This window comes from Aplysia californica, unplaced genomic scaffold (assembly GCF_000002075.1).
Source record: "Aplysia californica isolate F4 #8 unplaced genomic scaffold, AplCal3.0 scaffold00465, whole genome shotgun sequence".
In the NCBI taxonomy this organism is placed as follows: Eukaryota; Metazoa; Mollusca; class Gastropoda; order Aplysiida; family Aplysiidae; genus Aplysia; species Aplysia californica.
This window is the reverse complement of record NW_004797735.1, coordinates 151,521-163,980: the sequence shown is the minus strand read 5'-3', so window position 1 is coordinate 163,980 and position 12,460 is coordinate 151,521. Positions and strand designations below refer to the sequence as shown.

Sequence of the window (12,460 nt, the reverse complement as noted above, 5' to 3'; positions counted from 1 at the left end):
GGCCGACAAAGATTAGTTATTTCCTTAGCTTAAGAGTCCGTGGTAACTGAAAATTTACATTTTTTGTGCCTTTAATCAACGTTTTTCAGAAAAATCCACACAGAAATGAGTTCTTTAATGGGCATGAAAGGTGTTGAGCCAAAAAACAAAAATTTGATAAAAATTCACAAACCTGCGGAAAAATGCAAGTTTTTTCACTTTGATTATTTTGACGAGAGCCTGATTCCACCACACTGCCTCACATATTAATGTTATCAGGCTTCCACAATGAGAAAATGTCATTTATGTTAATGTCAACAAACAAAGGGAAAAGACTCTAAAAGAGTTAACCCTGAGTGACATAAGAAGGGAAAATAACACCATGTGAAATCCTAAACAGAACAGAGAACTATAGAGTTTTCTTTGTCCTATTATTGCTTTAATAGAGCTTGACAACAAAAGGATGAATTCTTACACCTAAATTGCACCTGACAGAATGGTGAGAAGACGAAAAAAAAAAGCAGTGTCCTTCAGGACAGTGCAGAAAGAAATCCAATCAATGCCTCTTTTAATCGAGGGCTTGGCAGACTAACCACTATAGGCCACAAACACTACATGCATAAGAAAATTGTGAACAAGATCTATACAGAGAAATGACAGGCATAAAATTTACTGAAATGAGTAAAGTTAAAACAATTTCAAACAGAACATATTTTTTTCAAATTATCAAATTTGTAGGTTATGAGCCTTAAATAAACTGCACTTTAACTTACGTTGAAATGTACTTAACCATGAGTCAACGTGGTAACAGCTATAATATTCTTTATTAAGATATTAGTCACCTTGAAGAAAAGTATAAGAACAGACCATATTTCAGTGCTCATGTGCTAAAACACATAAAAAAATTATTCAAACCCCACGTAGCCTATCTTGCATCAATAGAATTAGACACAAATCAAGAGAACACTTATCCCTGTATTTCTTTTTCTGATACCTTTGGTGTGGGAACTGACATTCTGTAGGCTATTTTCTACATGCCACAGCATGATATCATGCATAAGAAAAAAGAAAGACACTACTATCTAACATACATTAAGGGGGTAAAAATTCTCAAAAGTATAAAAACCAGCACCAGAAGTAACACAAAATTATATAATCTAATATTTTAGTTTGTATAAGCCAATGAACAGAAAAGGTCTATATACATTGAACTTATGACTGCTACTAATACTATGAAACAAAAAACAAAAACATTGCAATATTTACCTCCCCTCTCCCCCCTTTATCCCCACATTATGTAATCTAAAAAAACAACCACTCATTGACAGACACTGACATATATATGCACACTCTCTCCCCTCACATACATGTAGAACGTGCAACACTGCACATACATACATAGGCCTACTTGTAAACACATATGCATGCATGCACATAACATAGGTGTATATGATTGCACCCATGAATGGTCATACATACATGCATGCACCTATGAATGCGCGTGCACACACACACACACACACACACACACACACACACACACACACACACACACATACACACACACACACACACATACACACAGACATACACAAAGAACCAGCACAAACACATTCAATAAAATCAATTATATTCCTAATTTTTCACCTACCTGAAACATGCACACCTTCCCACATGACACTGATTTTGTACATGCCAGCTTTTTTGGGAATATATCTGTAATCCATAGTACCATCTGGTTTCCTTTCTTTGTACACCTCCAGCTGCTGACCATTCACTAGTTGTGTTAGTGGGTGAAATAATCAAATTAGAGCTCCCATTGAGTCATGGGTAAACAAAGAGAGATAATATAGCATAATAATTATACTAGCCATCACCATGAGCATAATACGTTCGGTTAGTGCAACAGAGAGATTGAATGATATAACATAACATAAAAGGTCATTATTATATTGGGTGTAGTAAGCTGAGTGTGCATATTGTTCAGAATTCCAGTCAAATTGTTGAAAGAGAATATTTAGAAATAATGAAAGCTTAGAGAATGAGGCAATTCAACCCTCGCCAGCACAGAATCATGGCATCAGCCCGGCCCGATATGGGGCGGACCATATCTCCCGGTATTTCAACATTTTTACCTTGATACCACAAGCGTCCAGTGGGAAATCACACATGTTTTGGACCACGTAACGCTGACTGGGCATACCACACAGCGCTGTGCGAAAGCCCACCGTTATACACATGTGCACAAGACCATGATGGGGATAGGGCTTGACCAGATCCCCCACCGCCCACTTACGCATCATGTGATAATTGACCCGCAGGAAGACAATAGTGTAGTTCGGCACCACACGAACCCCATTGTCACAGTACCGTTTCACAGTTAATTATGGTCATTGTCACATGACACGACTATGAAGAACAAAGGGTCATACGGATGCTCTCTCTGTCTCTTTCTCCCCCCTCTCCCCAACCCCTCTTTCTCTCTCTCTCTCTCTCTCTCTCTCTCTCTCTCTCTCCCTCTCCCTCTCTCTCTCTCTCTCTCTCCCTCTCCCTCTCCCTCTCTCTCTCTCTCTCTCTCTCTCTCTCTCTCTCTCTCTCTCTCTCTCTCTCTCTCTCTCTCTCTCTCTCTCTCTGGGGGGTGGGGGTGGGGGGATCTCTCTCTCTCTCTCTCTCTCCTTCCCTCTTCCTCCCTTCCTCCCCCCTCTCTTTCTTTCTCTTCCTCTCTCTCTAATTTATCTCTCTGTTTCTAACACACTATCTCACTCACATACACATACACAAGCACGCACAAAAATACACACCCCCATCCTTCTCAAAGATATAATGGGCACTACGATGACCCAACGGAAGGGGCCCACATGTATCCGCACATGTTCATTATTTATCTTAGCGTCATTTGAGGCCTATAGAATGTGATATAAAACAATTTCCCATTTAAACATGTGTACTAATCTTCCCACTCCCAACCCTAAAAAAAAAGTCTAAACCGTTGCTATATGAGATTCATGTAATGTCTAAGGCTCTAAGAAAAGGGAAACATGAATCATAAAGATGGAATAAAAAGCATACTTACAACTACCAAGTACATGCATGACCAAATTCAGACAGTACTTCTATGCAAAAAGCTTGGATTCAGCTATTAAACAAAAAAATCCCAACAGCAGGGGCCAAAGACATTATTAAGAATGGACTCCAAGCTGCCACCACTATCTTCAACCTAAAAGCACATTACACCATCATTGTCAGACTAAGAACAATTTTTCAAGGCAGCAGTAATCACAAGAGGTAAGAAACTACACAGAAGATGTCCAGGGAGGGAGTATGTAAATGCAAAAAGAGTCTCCATTCAAAGATGCAAAATCACTGTTGGAAAATCTGAACACAGTAACCAAAGATAGGGGAGGGTTGATTGTATTCTACAAAAGCACTGCAAAAGCAAAACCCCAATGCATTTCATGATGCTATTTGGAAAAGAAACCTGAATTACAACAAAAAAGTTAAAAGACAAAGAAATATTTTGGAAGTCCAAAACAGTTGAAATATGTAAAGGAAAGACATTTCATTTTCAAAAGGGATTAAGAAAAGAAAAGGGAAAAGAATGTTCCGACCACTTTCTTAGCTAAGTTCTATAATGTTGGTGAGTTTGTCTGTTGCTACATACTCTCAACAGAAACATCTATGTCTCCCTGCAAGTCCTTCTTGTCTACATTGAAAGACGCTTCTACTGCTCTGGTCCCTTGCCTGAGTCCATCACCAGTCACAGCCACTTGCCCAGGATCTGACACTTCTATTGTTTTAGGAGTTCCTGCATTGGAAAATTCAATGACAACAACAATAGCATCAAGATGTCAAGTGACACATTGATTCTGATGTGTGGGTGGTTGGTGGGTGCTCTGGTGCGATTTGCTCCTTCTTTCCTATCAAATAACAATTGCCCTTATCTCCTCTTTTTCTTTTTTTGTGTGTGTTACTCTCTCGTAACACCTGTAATCGTTGGCACTGATATGACCTTATTGTTTTGCAAGTGCCCTAAAAATAAAACTCTTCCTGAAACTACAGGGTTCTTATGTCTTAGATAGTTTATTTGGTTATCATGTTTTTCAGTTAAGCTTTAGTAAGAGTTTTACGGAATTTGGAGTACAAATAGGTCATATTATATAAATATTGAAGCTTAGAGGTATTACTTATAGAATAACATACAAAGAAGAAAGGGAAGAGAAGTACTGATGATAGATATTGGAGTAAACCATACCGCAGCCAACCACCCACTTCACCTTGTCTATCAATGAAACTTGTTACGAAACCTTGCCATAAATGCACTGTTTAACTCAGTAAGCCCTGAGCCCGAGATAGTCGGGTAGTGCACTTCTGCACTGGGCCCTGAACTAACAGTATCGGGATGGAAATTTTTACTGCTTTATAACGTAAACACAAATCCAATAAGGATAGACTTTCCTTTACAAATGACCCCTGGCCATTTCTTTATAAAATACAGACTGTTACAAGGGCAAAGGTTGCTTTCTTGACATACAATTTAAAATAACTTAGCATGTTGTAACGAAGTGGGAAATGAGAACACGTCTTTTGGTATCTCTTCCTAGCTACTTTTTAGTGCATGTTGCTGATTTTTTGGGTTTTTTTCTGACTTAAAAAAAACACCATAACACTCTAGGCACAGCCAGCAGACAGAGTCCTTTGCCCCAGGGCTGAGTGAGTTAAAATTGTATAGTTCAGTGTAGTATGCATTTCAATCACATCGTTGTTGTACTTCCTAAACAAGGCAATTTTACTTTTTAAAGCAGCCATTTCTAGCGCACAACAAATGGACATTCCATTTTCACACTTCCCTTATTGTAGGCTAGCCTATATATCTATTATCTACTTTTTTTCAAAGCTTGACGGGAAATTAAAGGCATTGATTAATTCCTGCTTACCTCAATCAAGAAACCCCTTGAACTTGCATCACTGCATCATCATTATTAACCCTTTGAACGCAGCCCCATGAGCCAACAGAACTCATGCATTTGAACCAGTTTTGACCTGGCTTGATACGAAAAGATTTTTTAAAAATGGAGCTCACCCCTGATTGGTTCTCCGCCAAGTGTTGTTTTAACCCTGTGGGGTCCCGCTACGGTCGGAGTGAATGTGATCGTACGAGTGAGTCCAATACCAGTCACCTGGACATCACCCAATTTCCGTCCAGCACTATACTCAACCTCTGCCTCCACATTGTCGAGGCCGCATCCACCTATCTCAGCTGGGGAGGAAAGGAAAAACCAAATCATTATTTGAACAACAATAATAATAACAATAATAGTAATAATAATAATAATAATAATAATAACTTAAATTTTTTTAAAAATACTACTAATAATAATACTAATAATAATACTAATAATAATAATAAAAAATTACATTTCATTGGTCCCTCGAGGGAAATTTGGATTACAATGGAAAACACATGCATAAACACATAATAATAATCCATCCATCCATCCATCCATCCATCCATCCGTCCGTCCGTCCGTCCGTCCGTCCGTCCGTCCGTCCGTCCATCCGTCCATCCATCCATCCGTCCGTCCATCCATCCATCCATCCATCCATCCATCCATACATACATCCATCCATACATACATACATACATACATACATACATACATACACAATATTAAACCATTACAGAACAATTCCACAAACATTGTAATAACTGGTTGACACTGTTTAGTGCCCTATTTATTTTTTTGCTACAGTTGTTAGGTCCTGCTCAAGGGACACACCCCAGTGAGGATCCTTGTAAACCCTGTGTCACTGTCACTTGTCTGAACTCACTACTCACTTTACAACTGAACACTGTTTTCATGGAATCTGTCCTATTTAACATTGATCACCATTGAATAATAGGAAAAGAGTAGTGGGGAGGGGAAGAGGAGAAAATGAAAATACACCTGCCAAAAAACACACGGAAACTCATAATGATGATTCTTGTATTCAGCAGTGTCTAAAATGTTCCTTCATTTCCCACTCCACATATAGAGTTCACAGCTAAATGTAACAAACTGTTATATAAATTAATCTAACAGAAACACCTCTCCCAGAAGAGCTATTTTAGTCTAGCTTGTATGTACTTCTTAACTATTACCATCATCTGTTTAACACTTTGCGGTCACTTGACGCAATGATGCGATGGTGAAAATTACCCATTCCGGTCACCTTATGCTGTTCTTTACCAGGCCCGAGAAGCCCGTTGCAGTCACTCTCCTGGCTGGGTGACCAGATGGGGTACTTTGTACTGCTGGCTGCACGACTGCAAAGTGATAAACTGTCTGCCCATCTTACTTTCATCTCAGCACTATATGACCATTATGCAGCGGATGAGATTCTCTTAACTAATCAAAAGAACACAAAAAAAATTTTTTAAATCCAATCCTAAGCACAAAACAAGATTAAAAGAATGCAATTACGAAACCTTCCAGAGAAACTTCCTTCCCGACAATACAGCGTTCAGGTGGATCCAATAATCGAGCTTTGCTTGGATCAAAGGCATCTAAATACTGAATAGAGACTTCATGTTGCTCAATGTAAAGAGTTACACTCCAAACTCCTGAAAAAGTGAAAGAGAAAAAAAAGTTATGATCTATGTTCTTATGTCTTGAGAAACCAGTTTTTTTTTTTTTTATTGCACATTAGGCCTAAACACAGAAAGTTAGTCTATTCATGATACAAAGAGAAAGACATTGAAAAAAATGTGTAGTGCACTGAACACAGGGATATTTTTCATGCTCTCTTTTTTTTCACGGGCCATTTTGTTCTTAACCTGGTTATTTCCAATTTGAGATTTCAGTTACAAAGGGTCATGTATTCTGTAATAGTTTATTGCTAGGCCTATCTCATTTTTATGTGTGGCTGAGCTCCTACGCCGTGCAATACAAAAAACAAGTTTAAGAAAGACACCACCAGTCTGCTTTATACATGTGGATCATTCTCTATAAATTTTACCAGCATAGATAAAAGATGTATAAGAAACAGATTGACACTTACAGACAAATACAGCAGTGGTAACACAAATAATGCTGTAACATTTCAAGAACGACTTGACTGTATTCACAAGTTCCTCTAAAAAAATGAATATTGGAAAAACCATTAATTCATGTAGTGTGTGACCCCCCCCCCCCCCAAAAAAAAAAAAAAATCCACAAAAAAAAACAAAAAAACAAAAACAAAGCAAGAACAAAACAAAAGTGACAAGACCTTTTGCTATTTATAGCCGGGTCTCATTCCGACTCAGGTGAAGTGAAGAAAAATTATGTAAAGTGCCTTTCCCAAAAACACATAGTAGGCCTACGATTCAAACTCATAACCTTACCGTTGAGAGACGAAAAGGAAACTGTTTACTATTACAATTAAGCAGCAGTACACTGGCATCCAATGGACTTGAGAAGTTATCACTTACCAATAGTATTAGGTATGAAGGAAGATTTTAGGCTACTGTCAACGGGGTTAAGGGTCAGAGTGTTTTCGTTGCCACTAGGACCCTTTGTTTTGACAACAACACTACTCTGCATTTCTACTGGACAAGGCACCTGAAGGAAGAGAACAAAGGGTTGACAATGTTAGTTTTTTTTTTACAATTCTGCAAGAAATGATATTTATATCCTAAAAGGAAATATTTTAGAGCAAAATCTAGATTATGTGTATTAATGTATGGGTTTAAGGTCCCTTTCAACACTGTAGGGTTTTTATAAAAGGCTAGATTTCCAAATGTAAAGTTACTCTCTGAAAGAATAGAGTTAAGGGAGTGAACAGCCTTAAGTAAACAACAAAAACAACCCAAACTCAAAAATACCCCTTTGACAACATCAAAAACAACCCAAGCTCAAAAAAACCCAAGACCAGAGACATCAACACAATAGCAAGTCAAAATATCAGCTGAATGTAAGGTCTATCTCTAGATTTCTTTAGAAAAAAAAACAAGATGTCAGGTGAATTTTTTTAAAGAATGTCCAAGAAAAGAAGGCACAAGTCCCACAAGAAATCTAGATGACTTTTTCCTCTATATACCACATTGCCCGGAAAAGTGTTGTCCAATTGTAAAAATCTGTCGGCATAAGATTAAAAACTAGCTGGGTACCCCGTCCAATGAACGGACGGAATCGTCAAGTCATTTTGAGTTCAGTGCACACTGCATGTGAACAGAAGTCTCACTTGTTTACAATGGCGTCTTAGAAGACAGACTTTCCCATGATTAGATCTGAACGAAACTAATGAAAAACAGCAAATTAAACTGCACTGACTTCAGACTCTTTAATATAACTGTGCGTCCTTTAAACGATTCTGAACCAGCATTAATTTTTTCAAATTCGAAAGTTAAGTGGTTCTGAAGTTTTAGGCAACCAAAGTGACGAACTTTCACAAATATAATATAAATAGATATAGATGCTATAAACATATGCTATCAGTTGTATACATTTAAATGAACTTCAAACGGGAGAAATTACTTCTTTTCAGTTGAAAATTTTAAAAAAAGGTTTGTTTCCTGATACAAAATTAAAACACCTTGAGGAATGGAAAACTGTATTTTAATGAGTAGGCCTACACAAATCTTTAACAACTAATCTCCATGGCGACTTATATGTAGGCCTACAGGCTAGGCCAAAAAACAAGAAAACACACAATGCCTCAGATAAAACAATGTTATTTCATTCTACTAAATTACCAACAACACAATTGAAACATACTTGCTACAGACATATTTATCCTCCAGGTAAAAGTTAGGTGCTTGCAACCCATTTTGAAGGGCTGACTTAACACTTTGCCCCCATGGGATGCCAATTAGCGACGGTGTATATATAGCAACAAAAACATTACAGCAATGATCTCCTTTTTCACAGGCGCTCTTATTGACGATAAATTTTCTTTCCGAATGTTTGTGTGGTCTTTGAGGTCAAAAATTAGTTTGTATACAACAATTGGAGTAAATCTTTTTTAAAATTAATGTCTAGTAGACCTAGCAAGAGTGCTTCTTTACTCTTCCACCTTGATGATAATTCGGTTGATGAATGAGCAAGATGTAATGTTTTCCATTCCGATTCTTATTTCTTTTTTGGTGAACATGCGATCATTACTTTAAATTTTTTCAGTATGCTGAAATTTTGATACTGGTTGGTTGGGGTATTTTTGCTGAGATACAGGTGTAGTACTGATGTATTGCATCTGCATTTTGGTCCGTGGGCACAAGTGTTGCTTGTTCTGCGTGCTGCATGGGTGGAAAGTGTTTTGTGCAATGTCTGGGGCTTCTATGAGGTCACACTGGGTTTATTTTTCATAAGCAGAAAACAACAAAGCGGAGATGGGGATGCTGAAGTCCTTGGTTGAGGAGCTAGGACTTGCTATGAGCAAAGATGCTATGCTAAAATTTTCTGGTTCCTTCTGTGCTACTCAACTGTACCTCAATCTTGTATGGTTGATCAAGCTTGCAAGGACTTGGATATCCCAAAAGACGGAACTGGCTGAAATCAGGCTGAACAGAAAATGTGAGCGGACTCCCTTGAACAGCCTCACCATCGTACAGTATGTGAACCTGAGTGACAAATACATATTATATTGTTATTGTTCAATTATTGTAAATGCTTTATAACCCCAAGGTCACAAATTTGATCACCTTGGAGGCAGGCAACTTCAACAGTGCCTATATGGAGCAACCCATGCTGAGAAAGAGGGTTACAGCACCCAGGAGGCAGATGAAGAGACTTTGTAAAAAAAAACCTACACATACCAAAACTGCATTCATATCTTCTGCATGCACTGATCGAGCCTAACAATTACACCACAGATGCCAGAGGATAAAAAGATAGTTATAACTGTGAAACAAATACTGTAGACCTTATACTTAATTTCATAGTAACCACAGGTAATATAATCATCTCTCTGCAGGCTTATTTTCTATGAGAGATAAGAATATTCCCTTTGAATTTGAAGCATAGACAGTCATCTCCAACATTCCACAAATGTATTCAATCTTTTTCAAAATTAACTATATAAAAAAGACCACATTAATTTTAAATTTATTTGATACAACATAGTCTATGTTCATTAGAACTAGGACTACAATTCTTCCAGTCTTAGTAATAGGTATCTAGCTACATGAGTATACAATACAAATACAAAGGAATCAGCCTACAAAGGCAGGGGTTGACGACATAATCTTTTTCTTACAACTATAGGCAGTAGTAAAGTTCCTGAATGATCAACCAGAAAAAAAACTTAGATCTCTGTAAAGAACTTTTTACAGCTAGGAGCCAAGTTAGCCATCAATCTTTGGGACAGTAAACATTTTGTTGTTCTTTCCCTCAACATCTTCACTTTCCTGCAGGAAACAAAATCAAATGCCGCATCTCCTTCATGTGTTACTAATACAGTCCCAGGAGATGATTACGTCAGAGATTTATCAAAGGAAGTTGTCATGATTACAAAAATAATCTCCACACAGATTCTTAGGCTAATATTAAAATATGAATAAGCATGAGATACATAAACTTTGGCAGCAATTCTAAAGATAAATAGTGACCAAAAAAAGTCTGTAGAACTCACTTTGTACTCTCCTGCAGCTTTCGGAACAAAGTTGCACGATCCAAATGTCTTTGTCGTCCACTGTACTGTACACTTGGGAGAGTCAGCACCAGGATTTTCTACTGTCATCTGCACTTTTGACTGCTCGAAATCAGACTCTGTGGCTTTAACGTCAAAATTTACCTATGTAGAAAATTAAGAAAAAAGCTGTCAGATGGGTGATGGGAGAAGAACAGGACAATATAAACTTTATACAGTGGCATCTGTTTTGATGGTTACCTGTCTGAGACAATTCCCTGTACATGTGCCCACTTTCCACTTCCCTCCTCTTGCTTTTTTTTTTCTACATTATAATGACGCTGACAGAGACATACATTTATCTAAGGCAATAGTTTTTCTCCTCGTCAATGGATAGCCATCTCAAGAAATTTTATCCATATTCTTACATTTGTATAGTGCATATCCGCGCTCAACAGCAGGCTCTATGCGCTTAACACTATATTTTTACCCCAGCAGACCATAGAACACTCAGAAACATTCTCAGCTTCCCGGGAAGTAAACAGTGCAAGCAGCTGATTAAGTGCTCAAACACTAACAAGCTGACAAGATCTTTCGTGGTCTATAGCTGGGTACCCATTCCCACCTGGGTGAAGTGAGGAAAATTTGTGTAAAGTGCCTTTCCCAAGGACACAACGTCGGACCCCTGACAGGATTTGAACCTACGACTTTACGGTTGCGAGTCCGAGAGCCTAACCACTAGGCCACCGAGAAGGTAAATAAGTGTAGTACCATGTACCCTGATGTCTGTGTCAGATCTGGCACTTCAAGAGGAAGAAGAAAACCTAAAGTTCAATCAGCTGTTTCCTGTCAGGGTAATTGTATATTTGGTCTTACACTCCGAAAATAAAAAATTAAGTTCGAGAATTTCTTCAGTCTAAGGTTTTCTTTAATACGGAAGGCCTACAATGTTTAAAAAAAAAACTATCATTAATTTAAATCATATTTTGCATGTCTAACAACTAATAAGGAACAATGTTACCACAGTTTTAAAAAGTAACACTAGCAAATTATTATATTATAAAAAAGTAAGCTTCAAATTCTGTTTTTCCTTATCTTTTCTCAAGTATACACTTTACATATGCAGTCACAAAAGACCTCACTGTTAGAATCTAAAGCTTGTCAATCCAAAAAGTTCCTCTTAATTCAAACAGTACGTTTACTTGAGTGATAGAAACATAATAAAGATAAAATATATCTCATGAAGGAAGAGGGGAAGGTTTGTTTTAGTAGGAGTTTTAAGGCATTTGCAACACAATAAGGTCACAATATACATGTCGAAGATTAAATATGTAACAAGAGAGTAACAAACCCCAAAAAGAAGGAGGGAAGATAAGGACGATATATATATATATGTTTGATAGGAAAGAAGGAGCAAACCACACCAGAGCACCCACCAACCAACCACAGGAGGCAAGAGAGAAGGAGGAGGAGAAAGAGAAGCAGAAAAGGAAGAACAACAAGTAGGTGCAGGAACATGAACAAGAATAATAAATTATCTTCACCATTTCACCCGTCGTCACTGAAGAAACTGTGCACATAAGTTCTAGTCGCTCTGATTTGGGCTTGCGGGGTTTGATGGCCTGAAACTTGCTGAGATATGCCATGATGGCTAAATGATCCACTCCTGGGTCGGCCAGTTCTGAGGCAGTGAGGATAGGCTCAATGCCTAAACCCTTAGCGCTGTCAATTCCTAAAAGGGAACAAAAAAATCGGTTTGAACCATAATAAGACCCTTAAATTTGGAAGAAACGAATGAAGTTCCAATAAGATAAGATAAGATTAATCCTTTTTGTCCAGATTCTGGCACATTGGTTTTGTGTTTCACCACACACATACACACACATACACACACATA

General features: G+C 37.9%; 1 protein-coding gene across 2 annotated transcripts in view; it reads right to left on the bottom strand.

Annotated features, from left to right (window-relative positions):
• Window positions 1–12,460, bottom strand: part of LOC101851594 (filamin-C) — a gene marked incomplete at its 5' end in the record, with an annotated part of 34,031 nt that overhangs the window by 18,432 nt on the left and 3,139 nt on the right. Inside the window, 8 exon segments of one of the 2 annotated variants that reach the window (XM_005105335.3) lie at window positions 1,631–1,756; window positions 3,641–3,784; window positions 5,060–5,236; window positions 6,446–6,580; window positions 7,430–7,559; window positions 9,425–9,556; window positions 10,567–10,728; window positions 12,108–12,295. In XM_005105335.3, coding sequence (XP_005105392.2) covers window positions 1,631–1,756; window positions 3,641–3,784; window positions 5,060–5,236; window positions 6,446–6,580; window positions 7,430–7,559; window positions 9,425–9,556; window positions 10,567–10,728; window positions 12,108–12,295 — 1,194 coding nt within the window. 2 annotated transcript variants of the gene reach the window in all.